This window comes from Carassius auratus, chromosome 50 (genome assembly GCF_003368295.1).
Source record: "Carassius auratus strain Wakin chromosome 50, ASM336829v1, whole genome shotgun sequence".
NCBI classification, from domain to species: Eukaryota; Metazoa; Chordata; class Actinopteri; order Cypriniformes; family Cyprinidae; genus Carassius; species Carassius auratus.
In genome coordinates this window covers 11,892,892-11,914,582 of record NC_039292.1, presented here as the reverse complement: position 1 = coordinate 11,914,582, position 21,691 = coordinate 11,892,892, and the positions used below count along the sequence as shown (strand labels likewise).

The 21,691-nt window shown below is 36.0% G+C and overlaps 1 protein-coding gene across 1 annotated transcript in view; it reads left to right on the top strand.

The window, feature by feature from the left end:
* Positions 1-1,677: 1,677 nt before the first annotated feature.
* Positions 1,678-21,691, top strand: part of LOC113067023 (nuclear receptor ROR-alpha) — a 249,280-nt gene continuing 229,266 nt past the window's right edge. The window contains exon 1 of the mRNA XM_026239201.1: positions 1,678-2,087. Within this exon, the coding sequence (XP_026094986.1) occupies positions 1,934-2,087 (154 nt within the window). The 5' untranslated portion in view covers positions 1,678-1,933. The remainder of the gene's footprint in view (positions 2,088-21,691) is intronic.

Sequence of the window (21,691 nt, the reverse complement as noted above, 5' to 3'; positions counted from 1 at the left end):
TTCGCGCCAAATTTAAATCTGACTGGACTTAAACGTTTAGTTCTTTTTTTGTAATCTTTGAATATTGTTCACCATTTGTTTGGATTCAAAGTTTTATATAAAAAAAAATTTTTTATGGGTTTTGACATTCCAGTTGTCATTATTTGGACAAACGAGTCAAACGGGTTCGGAACAAGATGAAGGTGGGTAAATACAGGCAGAATTACAACTCTTATTTCTTTGAAAAGGTATGCTGTTTATCATATGTTTTAATAGTGTGACAGTTTCTTGCGGGCAACCTGTTTCAGCCTTTAGTTCCGTTTTGACCTTTCAGCTGAACGTAACCAGTTCGACGTAATCGTGCACGCGGTGAACTTGACTCGTTTAGCGTTGGTGAGCCAAGACATGCCAAAGTCCACGTGCAGCGCTCTGAGGGGGCGTGGCTCTTCCGCGCTGCTGTTTATCATGCTGCCGGGAGAAACCGCTACTGCTGCGACACCGGACGAAATATTTCATTTATAAGATCTCCTCAAGTTTGGCATTGTTTGGTATCAAAACACACCCTTAACCTGATGCTAAAAACTGCTTTCCCTGAAGGCGAAGGGTGAGGCTTTGATCAACAGCTTAAGTCAGAGCTCAGACCAGTTTAATCTACTGCGCTCTCACACTGATTAAACAAACATAACCAGAGCCACACTTCAATTATTTAGTCAATGCATAAGGTACAACTGTGGCTATAAGCAAGATACTGTTTACATAGTAGGCTAAATGATTACACCTGAACTAAAAAAAGAGTATGCAAGTATCATATATGCAGTATATTCATATCAACATTGTATGAATTATATTTGGGAAATTTGGTTAAGATTATGGACCAGAATCATAGAATAAATATTTGGTATTTTTTATTAACAACTAGACCTGAGTATTTGCTGGAGATCCTTTTCATTATTATTATTATTATTATTATTATTATTATTATTATTAATAATTAATTAGGCTAATTAACTTAATTTTTATTTATTGAAAAGAAGGCCTATATCTATATTTGTGTTTCACAGGATCCAGAACCTTTTATAGATGATATACCATAGGCATTTATACAAAAACCTTTGTAATGCCTAAACCTTAAATAAATTATAATAATAGTGATAAACACTAGTATGTCTAGCAGTGCTTCAGTATATTTATGCACATATTAATAGTTTATTCTTCACTTCGTTGACAGACAAAATATTAACCCAAACCAACAAAGGAAAAAACAAGACAAAGTAAAGAATAATAAATAGAGTTAGAAAATGTTGAAAGTTCTGGGATGTTTTGCGAATGGCTATTGCTTTACTTCTCATATATGTAAGAATGATTTACAATTGGTATTTACAAATAAATAAAAATGCAATTTATAAAATGATGTTGTGATTGAAATGATAATTTATAAATTAACCAAACTATTTTATAAAATAAAATGCTACACACACACACACACCCACCCACCCACACACACACACACATACATTAGATCAAGATTTCTCATAAACTTGTTGTCATGGCTCATAAACCACATATAGGTGCAGGGATTTTAAAAACAAATAACATAGGATCCTGTCGGTAATGTTTAATTTCAGCAGTTTGTACCTTTATGTTATGGAAAATGTGCGGCTGTGTCATCAGAAGACGGGCGAAGACATGAAAGCGCCGGTGTAAATAGGTCTCACACACACATCCATTCATCGGCTATTGACAGCGTGTCCCTGTTGAGCGGCTGCACTGGAGCTTCTCTCTAGCGCTGCCAGTGGACAATCAAACCCACACACCCACCTCTGTCTACACTCGCCTGTTCAACATTTCTTACTTCTGCTAGAAAAATACATAGCTACAGCAAACCTCTGAGCTCTGAATCGCATCGCGGCGCATCGTGATACACCAGCAGCAATAGCTCCAAAAGAAGCACAACATGGAGTCCTCTCCAGAACCAGCGAGCGACCCGGGCAACGGCGTCTCAGAGCCGGTTACCCCGGTCAGGGAAACCCCGGTAAACCTGGAGACCCTCCGCAAAGCTGAGCACCAAGCCCCGGTGCGCCGGCAGAGCTGCTCCAGCACCAACAGAGGTGAGAGACAGTGATTCTTTGGGATCGATACGACATTGATTCTCCGTGGTGTTGATGAGCAAAACTTCAAAGTGAATTCATTTCAACTTAAATGGCGCGCGCGGCGCGTCAAAACCATTCCAGTGCGTTTGGTTCACTAGAAAAGCGCGCGGTGAATAAGAATAGACGGCATTTATGAAATATATAGGAATTAAGATGATTTCAAAGCTGATGTGCTCGGATAACCGAATGATCCTGCCTTTGTTGTTGAATGTTTGTCAGCACTGACACTGAAGACTGAAAAATAAACAGATGCGTTTATAAAAAAAAAAATCTAAATTTGACAATGTTAAAGTCATTTCTTGATAATAAAAATGGTGTGATATTATAAATATAGGCTACATAGGGAGAGATCATTATGTTATAATGTGTATTAGCTACACAAGTCGAACTTATGGGGACTGTATTTTTAAAATCAGACCCATGACGCGAATAATGTTTTTTATTTTAATAGATGCATTTTTTTTAAGTGTTATATTTTAATCTCATTCATTAGTCGTCAGCATGCACGTGTTTGGATGCTAGCTGGACGTATTTAAAATTAAATAGTAATTTCGCTTATATAAATATATATTTAAATGCATTTGGACTTATCACATTTCTATAATATCTAATTATAATTGAGATATTTCTAAATATGAGTGTTGTACAGTATAGACAGTAGTTTATTTTTAGCCACTCCCCCCTCGGTTGCTCCATTCAACTCATCCAAGTTCAGTGCAAAATGTATCTGCGATTATCCAGACATAAAGTGAAGAAGTAACACGACACTGTAGAAAGTAACGGGGGATGTCTGTTCAGGTTGTTGTGTGTCGCGCAGAAGGGTATATTTAGAGGCTGATAAGGTGAATGTGGAATGTAAGCTGGTTATGTAACAAGTTTAGCCATAAACAGCAGGGAAAATCATTCGATATCTGTAATGTTAAGAGTGTGTTTTGTATGAGTACACTGCGGCGAATGTGTGTAATAGCTACTGTGGATAACAACGTCTTCTTTTTTATTGCTTTATTAAGATTTTATATAAAATCGGGACTCGTGTTCACTCGCTTTCTAAACGAAAATATAACTGTAAGGTCAGTCGCGCGCTTGTTTAGTTATTGAATTAGACTATGCATTTGTAATGTTGATCGCCAATCAAAGAGTGAAGAGAAATGACGTTGGAAAGCGAAAATGAATTTTACGAATCTGTGATAGATCTCTCGTGCTCTCTCTCTAGCCGTTGTTTCACTTTTCTTGCTTGGTACTTTCCCAGCACTGTGCAGTTATGTAATAGCAGTCAGAGGCAGGTATGGGGAGGCTCTGTCCGGATGGGAGTCTATGCCATTTTCTATCCTTTTTTTTTTTTTAAAGAAGGTAATTGACTTTGAGACACTCCTAACCTGCTGACCTATATTCACCCCCACCCTTTACAGCAGAGCTAAAGTGCATCTGGAAGGGAAAGGCAAAAGAAAGAACGCCTTAGTCCTGTTATGTAACCCTTGTGTGAATGGGCGATGAGAAACAAAGTGTTCAGTGGGACTGTTCTCCTCGGCTGTGTTAGAAATCCACTTTGCTTTCGCAAGACTTGTGTAACAAACACACCATGACCTGTGCGGTCAGGCCGTTTAAAATGGTGGGCTTTGATTTATGACTAAACTAACTAAAGGAAGAGACATCATGGTTCTACGGCATAATGCTACACAGTCATACCTTAAATATCAATTTTGAAGCTTTGATGCTAGTTGTTATAGAAGCAATATAAAGATTTCTGATTTATCAAGGACACACAGTCTCATCCTATTGGAAGCTGTAGTCCTTGTTTTGCAACGTTTAAGCGACTTTCTTAACAAAAACCTTCAGAACTCATGTGTTGAGGTATGACTGTCAGATTCACGTTATTGAAGGAATGATATTCAAGTGATGTTAACCAGACACCTTAACTGAATTACAAATAAAGTGCAATAAACAAAATCCACCTTAAAATCAAACCCATAAAATGCTAAAGGACAGTATACCAAACAACTAGTGATAAAGATGGAAGTTGCCTAATAGAGTGGAAAAAATGTAGAAATTATTTAATTATAATATATACTTGTATATAATGATACTTAACAAAAAAAATTACATTTTCTACATATAAAGGTCGAAACTTTTCTTTTTATCATTTTTAAAACATTTAGCTGTTTTTTTTCAGCAGGATAGGGCTGCATGATAATAACAAATCCAAATAAAAAAAAATACATGCAATCTCAATTATTAATTTTACATACTAGAATTGGCCTCGAATTACTTATGTTGTGCAGGACAATGTAAGAACTGATTTTGAATTAATTTATTGCTGTTTTAGGTAGATCTAGACAGTGATTAAATTGTTAACATAAGTTCAATGAAACTGAGGTAAAAAAAAAAATCACAGACCATTTTATTATTATTATTATATATTTTTTAATAAATGTACTTGGTGACACAGAAATGTACATGGTGCACGATATATATATATATATATATATATATTTGTGTGTGTATATATATATATATATATATATATATATATATATATATACAGTCAACCTGACATTGGCTCTTTTAGCAGCATAAACACTAGAATGCTTTGATAAGGCTATAGATTAATTTAAGCATCTTTTATTGGCTATTGTGTCCAGCTCTGATTGGTTGCGATGCTCAACCAGTGCAAAAAACACATCATAGATACGTGATGCAACATGCATGTAAATGCATCTCTGTGTTAGCTGTTGTGATTTTGATGCTGAATATTTTTCAGTTTAATTGTGCAGCCCTAATGTTGCAATAATGACGTTTCATTTTCAAATGCTTGTTGATTTATTGTTATAGCTTATGGTATCTTTGCCATATATCAATATCAATGCCACACTCAAGAACGTGTTTTAGCAGCTGTGACTGTTAATCATGTTTTGGCTGCTTAAACACTTAAATTTGTGGTTTTGTCAGATCTCATAGTTACGCACAGTAGGACACCACATGCGGAACTGCTTTATTATTATTATTAACCACAAGCAGTTTGTGGTTTTGCTTGTGGTGTGTCAGTGAGTTTATTAAGCTTTGGCTGCGTTGGCTGTGATTGTGGGTGTCGCAGGCAATCTCAGCAGAAGAATGAATTAACCACTTTCAGTCGATCTGTGAAACGAAGCAAACCGCATTGCTTTGATCTCAAGTCAAAAGGGACTATATGAGGATCTTAGAAGAGTTAGGATGATCGGCTAAATTTATGAACAAAATGATAGGAATTTTGTTTCTTTGAATTGAAATTTGTCTTATGCACTTACAGTAAGTGGAGTGAGTTAAGTTCAAACCAACTTTATATATATATTTGAGGAAAGATGACCTTGAACCACACTTTTAGGTCTGATTCCTATTTTTTGGCACCTTTTTTAACTGTGAAAATTAATGTAGCCTAACATATGTTGTTTGTAGGGGTGTAACGGTTCACAAAATTCACGGTTCGGTTCGATACGATACACTGATGTCACGGTTCGGTTCGGTTCGGTTCGATACGTTTTAGATACAGCAAAATGTAAAAACATCTCAACTTTTCAGAATGCCGCAAGCGCACCGCGGGTCATGTGACAAGAACTAACCAATCAGCTTCATCCTTTCCCGTAACAACGTTGAGAGCTCAGCCAAGATGAAGGATCAGCTGATCATAGTTGTATATGGATTGCAATTTTGAAATAAATTTAGTAGCAGAGCTACTGCAAGCGATTTTTAGAGCTGCAAATCCATTTATCCTTCGCTGAAATTTCCGCGTCTCATGGAGAGAGTACGTCATTGTTGCTTAGCAAAGACAGACGCCTCATGAGCGCTTCTGCCCGAGCGCTTTGGAAAGGAAACCACTCTCTTGCCATCACCATTATAGCTTAAAGGGAATCCAAAGTGCACCCAAACACCAGACCTGTTGGTTATTGGAGGATCTTCTCATTTCTAGTCTGTTAAACGCATTGGCTATTTTGCAACGAGCCTTCAGCGCGTACTGAGTGAGCGAGCGCCTGCTGAGTAGCCTAACATAAACATATAAGATGGTGTTTTTTTCTTCTTCGGGAGTGTCAGGGGCGTTGCCTGTTACGTTGTTTGGGTTATTGGGCTACCTTGTTGAACGCATATCATTATATTTCTCTCTCTCTCTTTTTTTTTTTTTTTTTCAAATATAATTAAATACTCCAACGAACCGTTCGGTATACATAATGCGTACCGCGTACCGAACCGAAAGCGTCGTACCGAACGGTTCAATACGAATACGCGTATCGTTACACCCCTAGTTGTTTGACATAAATCTCATCCAATAGATAGATTTTTATAGAAATATCATGCATATTGAAGTTCAAACCAAATATCTTTTTTTTTTGTCTTTTTTTTTTAATTAATGAAACGTATAATGCATTGAGAAAAGACAACTTTCAGGTCACATTCATATTTTTGGGGATCTTTTTGACTGTGAAATTTAATGTACGTGTAATAAAGGGGTCATTTGACCTGAATGTCATCCAGTGGACTCATTTTTACAAATATAACATGCGTGTTGAACGTTATGGAAAGAAAATCTGAGGAAAGATGTTACTCCTCCCTTTGGATTTTGCCTGCACTATAGTGTAACCATTACTGTTTAAGTGGTGTATTAGCATTTTTAAAAATTGTTATGTATCATGTTATATATTTTTATTTTAGATATATATTTTCTGGGTTTATTGCACACATCTAAAATTATTTAACAAAACAAAAAATACATTTTTTTTTTCAAACATCTGAAGTATTCTCCAAATTATAGTGCGTTGTTCAGATGGTAAAGTTAGCTTTGTCCACAGAAACCAGTGACTGGATGTGAAGACATTTAGTAGGGAACACATTTTCCCACACATGGCCTTTGACTTTGACCCTGTTTTTGCCTGCTATATTATTTTAACCTGTGCTTGTTCAGAAGAACTTCACATTTGACCTTCTAGGAATCAAAAGGCAAAGCTGAAGAGTGTTGACACTTGATGTCTTGTTTAAAGGAGGTTCTTGAAGGATAACAGAGGGTCAGACAAGGTCAGGCAAACACAAAATGCTTAAATCATTTAGAGAATGTGTTATAACTACATTTGGCTTCCTCCTGTGCTCAAGGAGGGAGGTTGAAAACAGTATTAATGCTCTTTTTTTGGCTATGGAGGTTCAGGCTTGTAGCTTTTTTTAGGGTTTTTGATCTTGTCTTTTGCTTTTTTACTTATATTCTTACCCATAAGTGAAAAAAGTGTTGAATAAGATTTGATTGTATTAATTGGGTTGGTGTCAGTTGTGCGAAACAAACAAGATCTACCCCCAAAATAACAATTGTCATCATGTACTCACCCTTATGTCAATCAAAAGTGTTTTTGAAGAATCTTTCTTAAGCTATTTTCTTTATAATAAGAGTTTAGTGACTCATCATCATCAAAAGTAAATATAGTAATATTATTTTTTAACAAATTATAATTTTCGCCAATGTGTATGTATTTATTTAGACTATTAACGTCATTATTCCAGTGAGAGTCACCTTCAAGAAATACGGGAATAACAAGTGTATCACAGTTTGCGCAAAACATATTTTAAGCAGCACAACTGTTTTCAACACTTGTAATACTAAGAACTGTTTATTGAGCAGCAAATCAATATATTAGAATGATTTCTGAAGATCACGTGACTAAATACTGGAGTAATGATGCTGATAAATCAGCTTTGCGTCACTGAAATAAATGACAAATTATATAAAAAATTGTTATAATATTTCACTGTATTTAAGTAATTTTTAATCAAATACACCTTGGTGAGCAAGAGATTTCTTTCAGAAATATTAAAGGGGCCATGAACTGCCTTTTTATTATTTTGTACTATTCTCTGAGGTCCATTTATAATGCTATCTAGATTTTACATCAGAAGACATCATAATTTAGAAGTAATAGGCTGTTTTCTGTCCTGTTTTGACCTCCTCATCAGAACGCTCTGTTTGAATAGTCGTGGCGGATTGTCAACTCGGAAATAAACGCCCACTGCTTTGATTGGCTAACAGTTGTGTATGTTTGACAGCTACATACTTCATAGATGATTGCTGGGATTTAGGTTAAAAATGCATAAATACTCAGTACACATCAAACGATCTGTAATAACAGACAAAGCAACAATGATCACATAATAAAAACAGTTATGTCGGATCCAATATAGCTGCACAGCAATCACAGCGCCGTCTATTAGTTTCAGTCTTTCTGAAAATCCTGCGTTGAATTGTGCCTTGTTTGTAAACAAATCCATGGTGAAATGAAGTAAATAAAAGACCAAGTTCTTACTGACGCGGTCTGGAACCACTCTTTCCTAGGATCTGAAGGAAGGCAATGCAAAGACTGTGTACTTTCACAATTTGGCATCTTGTTGTCTTCGGAGCATCTTTAGCATTTGGTTTCTATGTAGACCTGTGTTTGCCTTGCCATGTATTCTACATGTGTGAAACGGTGGGCGGGGCTAAACAGACAGTGTTGTAGAAGCAGGCGTTAATATTCTTCTGTGGAGGCGGGGTTCAGCCACACTATTACATCATTAAGTGGAAGAAGGTTTTGAGTTCTGAATCTTCCAGGATGTTTTTATAGTACAATGACCTCTTATATGTCAAAAGATCAAGGAAGTTTAGATTTCTCAGTTCATGACCTCTTTTAAAAAAAGACTTAATTCCAAACCTCTGACTGGCAGTGTAAGTAATGACAAAAAGTTCATATTTTTTAAGACTTTGGAAGAAAACTTTTTCTTTGATTGTTCAGGTTGGAGTGCTTTCCAAACTTTTGCCTCTTGCACACCTCCACAGTTGCACGTGTGCACAGGAATCAGAGGGTTTGCATCAATCAAGTTGAGTAGATTTGCAGTGTCATGAGCTAGGCTAGTTTTAATGGGTTCCTTCCAGTTAACTCTCAGGCACGGCTGGTGTTTGTTTAGACTTGTATTTGTTGGCATTGCTAATGCACATGTGTGGAGCAGCGCCTTAACTTAATTTCTCCTTTATTGGAAGACAGCGGAATGACTGTGGGGTCTGCCATCTGTGAAGGACTAGCCTATAATTACTTATTAGTTGGCATGGCAGACAACAATATTTTGCTTACTCCCAGCCTCGGTGTGAGAGTGTGATGGTGAAATCTGTCACCTGGCGGTGTGCTGATTGACTCTTTCCAGCAGGGGGGATATTTTAGCGACTGAATGAGCCAAACTGAGCGCTTTTATTCAAACCCAGCAATTAGCCTAATAGATATTGTGCAGTTTAACGTCACAGCGCCCAATGTGCTCCAGCTCAACCTGTACACTAACACATTCAACATTATCCCACCCTGTCTGGAGTTTAAAGAATCGGTTCACCCAAAAATGTTGTTCCCATTTCGAGGGACCTCTTTCTTTCTTTATTTGAATTTAAGTTATATACTTATTTACATATTTATTTAAGAAATACAGCCAAATATGTTTATGAGGAAACATTTAGAAATATTTAGAAAATTAAATACCTAAATTATTATTGTTAAAATAATAATATTAACAATAACAATTCATATGTCAATTAATATTACATATTAATTATTTGTAATAAATATTATAAAAAATGCTGCTATAATACAGTCTGAAGGTCTGGCTACACAAGTCTAAGCGCAAGCTTACTAGAGCAGATGCGTTTCATCGCAGATAAGTCTCGGCCACATGACACTAAACAGCGCTGTGAGATCCAGTGTGAAGCGCCTGGACTCAGTTAAGAACTCAAATGACTCTCTGGGATGGTACTTTTTCCAAAAGGTACACATTTGTACCTAATTAACTCCTAATGCGTTCACCTTCCGCATCTAAAGACACGTGGAAAACGCCAGCCGTGCCACTTTCCCATTCTTTCAATGGGAAAAAAGTGCTCTCTATGACGACGTGAAAGTTTCAGCATATGATAAATGATTTTCCAGCACCGACAATCACTTGCAGTAGCTCTGCAACTAAATAAATGTAAAAATTGGGATTCCTGTACAGCTTTGATCAGTTGTTCCTCTGTCTTGGCTATGCTTTCAAAGGTGTTACGAAAAAGTACGAAAAGAAAAAGCTTATTGGTTGGTTCTTGTCACATGATCTGCAGTGCATTTGCGGCATTCTGAATTTTTTTGATGTTTTCATCTCATTTAGGCGTAGATGTGCCTGGGAAAAACAAGTGCGCCGCAGCACATGAGCGTCATTAGCGCACTGCTTCTATTTTGAGTGCTCTTGCCGCACTTCTACACTTGAAATAACAAACTTGAGCGCACAAGAGAAGCGACATATGAATGGCCCCTGAAGGTGCATATTGGCCCCTTAGAGATAACACATTAGTACCTAAAGTGTACCTTAGTTTTTATAATTTTTTTCTGTTGCACAAGTTTTGAACTACATGAGGGTAAATTAACATTGACAGGATTTTGACTTTTGGATGAACTGTAACAAGTTGGCTTATTTAAGTCTGGATACAGATATGCACTTACATGCTGTTTTTAATGGAGCACACACCTCTTAATGGTAGTCTGGCTCTGCCAGTTGTTTTTGTTGGCTGGTCAGCAGCATGCTGCTGAAAACCCCAGCATGGTACGTGCTCCAGTCACTGGGCCCAGTCTGTGGACTTTTAATGCTGTAGCCAGCACTGTTTTACTGCAAGGGCAGGAGCAGCAGTGTATGTTTACCAAGGAATGACAAGAGACGAATGGGCCCCTAAACAAGGTTTCTCTACCAAAAAACTCTCCTGATGCCCAGAGCTGGTGTACAGCTTTATCTGACAGCCATGCTTCCAGGAGCTGCTGACATTCTCAAATACCAGGGATGAGGATTTCCCTCCGCTTCAACTGTCTCCTAGAGGAACTCAGCCTTTTCTGCTTATTTGGAAGCAGTTGCATCCACTAATCTTGATCTGAAGTAAGGAAAAGGGCCATTGTGTTACCAAGTGTTGGTTCACTTGAAAATGGTCATTTTTCATCATTTAATCAGTTAGTCTTTGCAAACACACAGTTTTTTTTTAGTTTTTTTTTATTTAATAATGTACTGATCACTGTTTTTCATGCTGTTATGATGAATCGGTACAGGAACATTCAAGTTTCACAAGGATGCTTCCAAAAATGGCCCAGAGAGGAAGGAGTAAACCTGTGATAAAAAAAAAGAAAAAAGAAATTTAACATGTTCATGTAAAAAAAAAAAAAATGTGTATATATATATATATATATATATATATATATATATATATATATATATATATATATATATATATATATATATATATATATATATATATATATTTATTTATTTATTTCAATAACTTTTGTTTTATTTACAACTTTATTTGATATATTTAAATATATATATATATATATATTTTTAAGTGTAATTTCTCATCACCACAATGAAAAAAACAACTGTATTGTCAGGTACATATAAATACAGATTATTTATTAAAAACAGTACATTTTTATCATCATGATTTATTGTACTGCTTTTAATTCACACACAGAACACAAAAATACTGTATTATAGCAATGAGAAGATGAACTTTGACAATATTGGTTATATATATATATATAATATATATATATATATATATATATATATATATATATATATATATATATGTATAAAAATCTTACATTTTTGTTTTTAGTAATGAGAAATTAGTGGCAAAGTTTCTGTGATTGTGATAATAATAAAAAGCTAAATTCTTAAAGTTCTTAAATTAGGCCTTATGCAAATATATAATTTGTAAATCGCTTTGGATAGAAGCATCTGCTTTATTTGATTTTTGTACATATGGACCAGACATTTCTTGATTTATAAGAGCCATCCAAAAATTGTTGACTTGTCTCAAATCAGCTGAAAACTTAAAATTGGTTCAGCAAAGCTAAGTTGAGTTGTGATGCCAGGCGAAAGCCAGGCCAACATCCTGGAGTGAAAAACCCAAAATGAGGATCGCTATCTGGCAGCCTTCCTCCTGACATAATGACGCCTCCCTCCCCTTCTTGTTTTGGATCATCAGAGGTATGATCTATCACACCATGCTATGGTTAAAGACGGGTGTTGGTACGATATGTTTGTTCAAAGGTTAAACTGTGTTATTTAACATATTTTGTGTGTGATCTACCGTAAACAATCAGTTAACTATCCAAAGCGCCTTTTCTCTAAAGAGATGTCAAATCCTCGCCAAGTGCTCTACTGGTTTAAGAAACTGATCACTGATGCTGTTTATATTAGATAAACAAGGCAGAACAACACATCCTAGCTGGGAACAATCAATATCTCTTGGAATTCCTGAAACCGGTCTCGGCGTTTTCACATGAAATTATTGCTGTGCGACACAACTCAAAGTCCACTAGAATCTATTCAGACATTATAAACCACATTTGGAGATATCATGAGACTTTCAGTTGTAGCGTCAAAATCTATTTTTTTCCCATCTTTGTTCCTCATGTGCACTTCAGTGACATTTTATTTAAGCTCATGTGCAGGCATTGGGATTTGAAATGAAAGAAAAACTAATTTGTGTAAATTATTCATAAAACCAAATATCTGTATCACATTGATTGCTATGTAAGACCGGTTTTATGAATAATTTTACTTTTGAAATTTTTTTTGGAGGGGTTTTGCTAATTGAAAGTGAGAATTTTTGTAAGAATGGTTTTATAAGTGGTTTTAGACATTGAAGTGATTGGCAATTTTATGAATGTTTTAAGTTGTTGAATTGATTGTTGTTGAATCAACTGAATTGATTACAGAAGTGCTTTAACGAGTAGTTACCCATTGAATTGATTTCTATAAGAATTTACATAAGAATGGTTTTACAAATAATTTTAAGATAAATGTATTGAGAATAATGTGGGAGTAGGTTTTTCGAATAGTTTTAGTTGACTGATTGACAGTTTAATTGATTGTGATGATTTGCGTAAGTTTAAGTATGTTTTTACTTGTTGAACTGGTTAACAATTCCAGCTCAGTTTCACAAATGATTTCAGTTATTGAAATATGATTTTACATAAAATGTTTAATGAATGTTTGTACTCATTGATTTGGAAAAAAATTACGCAATAATAGTTTTTTTTTAAGCATTACTGTATATATATATTTTTTATTTGTTCAATTGACCAGCAATTTCATAGAAATAATTTCACAAATGATTTCAGTTGTTGAATTGTGATTTACATAAATGGTTTCATGAACATTTGTAATGATTTGGAAAAAATACATATAGTATGAAACTAATATGAATAGTTTTTTTTTAATTCATTGCCAATTTACAATTGGTTTTACATTTTAGTTGGAATTAATTGAATTAATTGTGAAGGTCCATATAAGAATGGTTTTAACGTTTAACATTTACATTAGAATAGTTTTTTGAATGGTTTTAGTTGATTAATTAATCGCATATTTACAAATGGTTTTACATTTTATGTGCAATAATTGAACCGATTGGGACTGAATTTTTTTTTTTTTGATTTACACTGAATTCATTCAATATGAAACATACAAACAAAACCGTTTTAGGAATGATTTATTTATTTAATTATTTTTTCATTTATTAATGAGGCCCAATGGCTGTTTTATTGCTCAACGTATATCAATGACAACATCAGAATAGCAAATTTTAAATTATACCATAAAGGACCATAATACTATGTGTTAAACCGAGCATGCACTGTGATTTTTGAGCTCCCTGTCAATCTGCTGTAGCAAAACCTTGAAGTTTTGTATGCAACAACATTAATTTCAGTTCTCATGCTTTCCAAGAAACTAGGTCTTGAAAAGTTGAAAAGTTTGCAGATGGCGCGAGAAACATTTTGGCAAGTGTTTTAAAGAACTACTACCCAAGGTGGCTTAAATCTTACCATTTTAAACTGCCTTTGAAGTTTACTAGTAGTAAGAAGTGTCCCACATCTCCTATATTGATAGTTCATGGATAATTAATGTCGTGGCGTCCAAATTAGAAAAAGTTTACCCTCTTTGAACTAAAAGTTTTGCTCTGGTGGGAGAGCTTATTTTGGAGTTAAAGTCACCAGTGGCCAAACTGGGGCTGGCAAATCTGCCCTCCGCTGGTGACAAGAACCAGATTTTGATGCAACATCACCAGCGGCAGGGGACATCTCAGATCTACGTCCCATTTACAGAAGTTAATTACTGAGATAGACAGTTTAAATAGTAATGAATTAATGTCCTCCAGATGCATTATGGGAAGCCTTTAAAGAGGTCTAAATTTACTGTTGTGGGGCGGGGCTGTGACCTAACTAGGCCTGTGGAGTAGTGGGGACGTGAAGCCGAGGTGAAGGACCCTCTCCTTTGGGGTCTCGTAAGGGACGACCAAGGTCGACAGGATTCCTCAGCGGGATTTACATAGGCCCAAATAACTCATGATAACGAATGCAAAGTCCTGCTGTCTGTTTTTAAAATGTCAAACTGGTGCAAACCATTAGCTTTAAAGCATCCAGAAGGAGAAAGATGTTCAGTCTCACTCTAGAGTATGCTTTGAGTTTGTATTGGATTGTGACAATTGCTAGCAGTCGCGAAAGAGCAAAGTCTAGCATCTAGCATTTCCTATACTTTTTTTTTTTTTCTTCTCATGGGGGACATTTAATTCAGTGTCTTGTTCTTTTCCTGCGTTTTTCACTTTGGCTGCATCTGTTGATGGATAATGCTAACAAATAGCCAAACAGCTAATAATGCGTTGATCTTTTCCATGTTGTTGAATATCCTGCTTTGTGTCAGAAATATTCACACTGCGGAAGAAAGATGCGTTGAGGACTGACCTGACCACATTGAAAAAATTTAAAATACAACACAAAGAATGATTTCGGAAATGTAGGCTACTTGTTTTTGACTAATAATAATACGAAAAAAATGATTCTAAAAAGCTTTGAAACAACAATGCATAATATATTAAAACTAGTCCTGATTTTATAGATTTTTGTTTGAATTTTCGTAATTTTTTTTTTTTATTGATTCATTTTTTGTTTGTAGACTCTATTTGTACCCTGCAAATTTTTTGGACTTCAATAAAAAAAAAAAAAAAAAAATATTGAACGTTATTAATTTATTTATTATTTAAATGTTATGTTTTATATTAATATGTTCATTGTATATTTTATCTTTAAAATCAGAGAGACTGCCAAACCAGATACTGGTTGTAATTGTAACAAAAAAATAAAAATAAATGCAGTAAATATTAATAAAAAATTGTGAATCTAGTAAATATTTATAATGAATAATTATCAGTTATTGGTATAAAATCAACCAAAAATGTTCCCGTTTTATTCATCATCCTAGTAAAACATTTAAGATACGAAGGTCGTGTATAATAGCTTATGCAGTGTTATTTCTCTAGTAAATGTTCTTTTTTATTTTTATTTTTAAAGAGTGTACCAATAACTTTAAAGAACTTGGGCTGAAATGTAAAAAATAAGAGGCAGATGTAATTGAAAGGAATAGAGTTTTTATCATGTGGTAGCTACATTTAGAGGTTTAGGGCTTACAAGTTGCACCAAATCCAAACTTAAAATGAGCCACGGTCGAAAATGTTTTGTATCCAATGTGTCTTGCTTTTTTTGTAATGGACACAGAAGTTGTGTAATGTCTGCTTTTCATCTTAAAGTGTTCCCTCACAAGATGTGTTTACCATGCTCATAAAAGCAAGTAAAGAGGAGGGACATGCTAAAGTCAGCCAATTTCCTGAACTTGGCCCGACATTTTCTGTGCATGTATCTGCCGTGAATTCCAAGTCATTGAAGTCACGACTTCTGGCTTGTAATTCACGTGTGTGTGTGTGCATCTTGCTTTTTTTTCCATATTATCTGTGTCTCATGAATTACACAAACACCTATTCTTCACTCACTCTTATCAAATAGAATTATAAGGCCTTACAGCCCCAGATGGGTTTCATGCATGTAATATTCATTTATTCAGCATATAATTGATTTTGACTTGTTTTAACATGGTTCAGATGACTAAGTTAAGTGACTAAGACTAAGTATCCTTCCCATGTTAAAAAAATGTTGGGTCCCCTAACAAATAAAAATCGGGCTGATCAAAAAGATAAGCCGGGTTTGAATTAGTGTCTCTCAGTGTCCTTGATTATTCATATATGATTAAGAAGCAGCGCCTAATCCAGTAAATAAAGTTAAAAAGAGACCGAGATTCTGTCCCTTCAGGTGCGGCATGCTCTTAATCAAATTATCCTCACATCCGGGCATGTCGTATTCTTCTAACACCCCCGGTGACTTCTCAATGCAGATTATAATCAGCTCCTATTTTCAGTCTTTGATTAAAATCGTGCAGGCTTGGACAGACTCGATTCTTCCTGTGACGATTCAGCCAGCTAATTATTAATATCAGAGACCCACTCTATAGTTTTTTTTTTTTGTTCACCAATTACAATGAACCAGTGGACCAGAGTGGTTAAACAATGCCCATAACTATTAATCATGTTGAGTCACATTGGATGTGAATCCATTAGTTCATTCTTATTTAAATGTCTTACGGTGGTTGGGAGGGGACCAGGTTTCGCCGAGGACTTGGTTTGTCCTTCTTGACCTTCAACTTAACTCTCTCAGGCTAAGATTTCACCATTTATTCTACCATTATCCATTTAGGTACTTATTAAATTATGTTAAATTAAGTCATGTGCACTTCTGTTCATTTATCAGTTCAAATTGGATAATTAAGGGTTGTCATGATGCCAAAACTCAGTCGCAGATGCTAAAAAATTCTTGATACCATCATGAAATGAAAAGCTAATATGTTATTTAGAATACACCTTCATTTTAAAATATTTTTTTTTTTAGATATTAAAGTTTTAGAAATTAAATTTAGGCATGCATATATATTTGTGTATTTTTTTTAAATTCAGGAACATTGATTTCAGTAGATTTTCATTTTAACAGTCAGTCATTATAAGCCATAGAATGAATATCTATGAATTATCTTCTTTTGTGTTTAACAGAAAAAAGAAACAGGTTTTGAACGGTATGAGGGTGAGTAAATGATGACAGCGTTTTCGTTTTTTTTGTGTGAACTTTAAGTGTATCATTGTTTCCATTCATCCAATTCGTTCACTTCATGATGGACAAGTAATCTAACAGCCAAGCAAAAAGCAGTTGCTTAGGTTCTGAAGTTCTGAACACTATCATTTTACCCATACTTTTATTCGGGATCTGAATAATTATGACTTACAGAGTCCGCGAGACTGTTGGAAACTTTGGATTGTTAACTTGTGACCCAGTCTTTTCTCATATGATGTCATAAACAGAAGATGAGATTTCTCTTTTACGTAATGAATAGTTAATCTCAGCTTGTGGATGGTTGGAATTGATGGAGCAGTGATGGAAAACGACATTTCCACTGGACTCTGGCAGTGATGGAGAACAGGGCTCTCCCGCTTTCGTGTTTGCTGCACCAATCACATCCCTCCATCTTCAGGCCAAAGTTTATCCGCCTTATCGATCAGTGTTTTACCACTTTATTTTCCTAATGAGGTGCCTGGGATGCAATAATTAACCCCATGTCAGGTTATTAAAAGCCTATTTTTATGTGACAGACAGAAATAGACATACAGAAGTTGGAAGATGGAAGCCATCAGTTAATGTTCAAGGATTTTAAAATGTGGAATTAATCCGTTCCGAGACCCTATTATAATTCCTGTATTAATTCCAGTTTAAAAGATTGAAGTTTTTGCCACATCGCTGGCAGATGTATAACAATTAATTGCATTTTAACGAAGAAAAAGTTGGAGCACAATGGTGCCACTGTGTTTGAGGAAATTCGCTAACGCTTCTTCTGAAACTCCTCTGTGGGATGGCAAAGGTTACATTGATCTGAACGGAAATTTGACTAATCTTGATATGCATCTGCTCAAACAGCATGGTACTTTCTGAATTTGTTTATCAAATCATCTGTTTTGCCATTTTAGGAGCACAAGCCATTGTGATTTCCGTAAATGAATACTTCATCCAAAAAAATCTGTCATTATTCACCCTCTTTTTTCTTCATTGGAGCACAAATAAATGGGGATGAACTTTTCCTTTTTAAATGTTTTATTTGCAAATTGGCTTCGAAAATCAGCCTAATGTAATTTAGGGAATGATTGTAACCCATGATGTGTGTGAAAAGACTGATACGGAGTAGTGGGATGTTTTTTCACTCTCAAGTAGTTTAATGGCCCACTGCTTTGGCACTGAGGGAATAAGCTGAATGTTGAATGCATGTTTGATTTTTCACATTGTACGGCTGAAATTACACCTTTGGTCTGCAGATACACTTTAGGAGATGTGTAGAGTTGAAATTATTATGTGCCAGGCTATTTATTAGACACATCTGTGATTTGTATCAGTGGGAGTCTATTTGTTGAGTGCTGCTCTGCGACTTCTTTCCCTGTGACAGTGATTGACCCTTCGCTGTGGCATTGACACCATACATGGCAGATTGCTGTTGAAACACGCCAAGGTGAATGACTTCTTGTCTTTGGTTTTAATTGATATCAAGAATTCTCGTTTTATTTCAGTTTGCATTTAGGGGGTTGTCCAGTGGAGGTTTGTTAATTGCTAGTTGGACTAGAACCTTTTGGACTTCTCTCTTACCTGGCTGGAAGCCACTATGTCTTCTCAAAAGAGCCACTTCATCTCTGTCAGGGCCAGGTGGAAATTTGCTACACTGTTCTAATTGGACAAAGTGCCTTTCAAACTCCCAGCAATCATTCACAGGTCGGATTAACGGAGCCAGCGAGGTGTCAACATAGGTTCCCCGCTCACTTTCGCCCTCCTTGTGGCCCGAGGCCTAATGTTCACTGCCGCGTGCTCTATCACTCAGCGCAGAAGAAAAAAACTAATAAAAAGAACACCTCTCTGAACAAAAACACATCACACAGTTTTTTCCATGATACTTCAGTCTGTCAAGATGACCGAATTACTTGTCGTTCACTCAGTACCCCTGCCTTCAATAAAGCTAATGAGTCATGAATGCAGCATGTAAATGCACCAAGCATGACTAGCGTCTTGTCATGCAAAATAGCAGATTATCCAGTTTTCTGTGGGACACATATTTTAAATAGTTTCTTATAACACTAATTTAGATTTTTATAACCAAATTGTTATGTTTGAGGTTTGTGATGAGCATATTGATGCATAAGATTATGTAAGTTGATTACGAGTAAGTCAACCATAGATCCGAACTGTGAGCCAATAACACATGTACAGAAATCATGATGGTGAAGGATACATGTGGAAAAACTGAAAACATCAATTAGTTCATTTGTGCTCTCTTCTCTTTGAAATGGATAGAATAAGATGGCACATTTACACTGTCCTTATAACATGAGCTTTACTACTAATTTGTTCTGCAGAGATTGCGCAGGCAGGAAACCAATGCTGGGTGTAACAAAGGACTGACAAATAAGTACTGTCAGAGTACAAAAGCTGGCAGCTGGGACGCGATGCTTAAGTACGTACTTGAGGGTGGTGATTTGATCCCACGTGGGAGAGCGAGTGGACAGGGGGAGATTGATGGTGGTGTCCTAAAACAGACATATAACACCTGATTGAGCCCTAAAGGCATCAGGCCTAGCACAGAGCCCTGTTGTACACACTTGCTTATAGGTGAGCAGCAACACCACCCACCCCAAAATGCTTCATGCAAATTCATGGGACACATTAAAGGATTATTCCCAGGAAGGTTGTGCCAACATAGCCCAAAGCATTTCACATCTCCTGATCTGAGCATGAGCTGCACCTGGGAGAAAAACAACATACACAGTCAGGCAGTCATTTGTAGTAGCAGCAAAGTGTATTACAGTAGCTGTAACTTGCCATCACAATGCCAGAGTATTGAGAAAGGCATTGATATGCAGTTGTTTTAAGTGTTTTTTTTAAAGCTTTTTGCTATTCGGTTGCCTAGGGTGTAGTGTTGTCACGGTACCGATACCAGTGAAAATCCACGGTTCTCTGTACCAATTTCAGTACCGAAGCAAAACACAAAAATATGCTAAAAAAAACACACACTTTTATCACTAAATATAAAACCAATGCCATTCTTTATACTAATTTGTAAAAAGTGTTCACCCCAAACTCTCTGTAATACCGTAATTCCTCAGATAAAAGCCGGGGCCTTTATTTACCTGAACTGCGGAAGGTAACAGGCTTTTATTTGAAGCAGGCTTTTATTAGAGGGAGGCCTTTATTTCTAATTCCACCTGTTTGATAAGTAATTGTTTTAAATAACCCATTTTAAATGAAAAGCGATAGCATTCCAGTGGACAGAGATCATAAGATCAGTTCAGAATCAGTCACCAAAAGAATCAGTTCGGTTCAGCTCTGTGTTGGTCTGCTTCACGCTGAATCATGTATGCGCAGTATCAGCTCCTCGGTTCTCGAATCTGACGTGTCCAACAGAAACGGTTCTCGGTTCAGTGTTCTGGTGATCGGAAAACCGATGCAACCGGTTCTTGACTCGAAATGGAGAAACGCTCCGGCAGTGGGCGTGTACGTTCGTTATCTGGCTCTGCTGTACATTCGTTATCTGGCTTATTTGTCCGTGTTGACCATGCCCCCGGCCACTATAAGAGGCCCGGCGTTTATTTGACCACCAGTTTAATTTGAGGAATTACGGTATTCTCATACCTTGGTTGCTCTTTTAGCGTAACCCTACTGTTTATTGTAACCCAATATCATTTCCGCACATTTCAACAGGGAATGTGATTTGAGGTTTTATGGGTTGGACAAATTTTTAACACTATGTATTGAGCAATACACTCTGTTCTACCTTAAGAACAGTACCTCAGGTAAGAGAGATGCAGTGTTATACCACATTAAAGGGGACATTTGACATATATTACAAAACAAAATATTCCAATTGTATAGGTTTGATGCACATGGTGGCGGACTTGGTATGTGAAGTATTCATCTGTTTGAAGTAACTCGCCAAAACATTTTTCTTTCTCTGTTATTTCCTCCTTTCATTGAAAACCACAGCTGCTTTGTTGAAACATCTGATCAGGCCAGCGGCCAGAGAAATGTGGAAATAGCTCCGTGTTGAAACCAATGTGATCCGTGTGTGTGTGCACCTGAGGCACTGCTCTGGTTATCTCACAGCGGTGCAATCTTCATTCTTTGTCGACACACCAGCCTGACCTCCCTAAAGGATCCGCTGTTGCTCTTCCTGACCCTCCGCTGAACACTCTTGGAAAGGTTCCTTGAAAACTACTCTATTGTCTTTTTGCCACAAAAAGCTTGTTACTCCACTGTACATAAGTGTGAGAGTATTTCTTTGGCAGTTTTTTTTTTGCACTGTGGAATATCACATAAATCAACGCAGAACACATTTTTTAGTCTGCTTTCACACAGATTTTTAGGGATGTATGTTCGATATTCCACAATGCATTCATACACAATACTATATATATATAGTATTGTGTATGAATGCATTGTGTAATATTGAACGTGTATTTATATATATATATATATATATATATATATATGTATGTATATATATATATATATATATATATATATATATATATATATATATATATATATATATACACACAA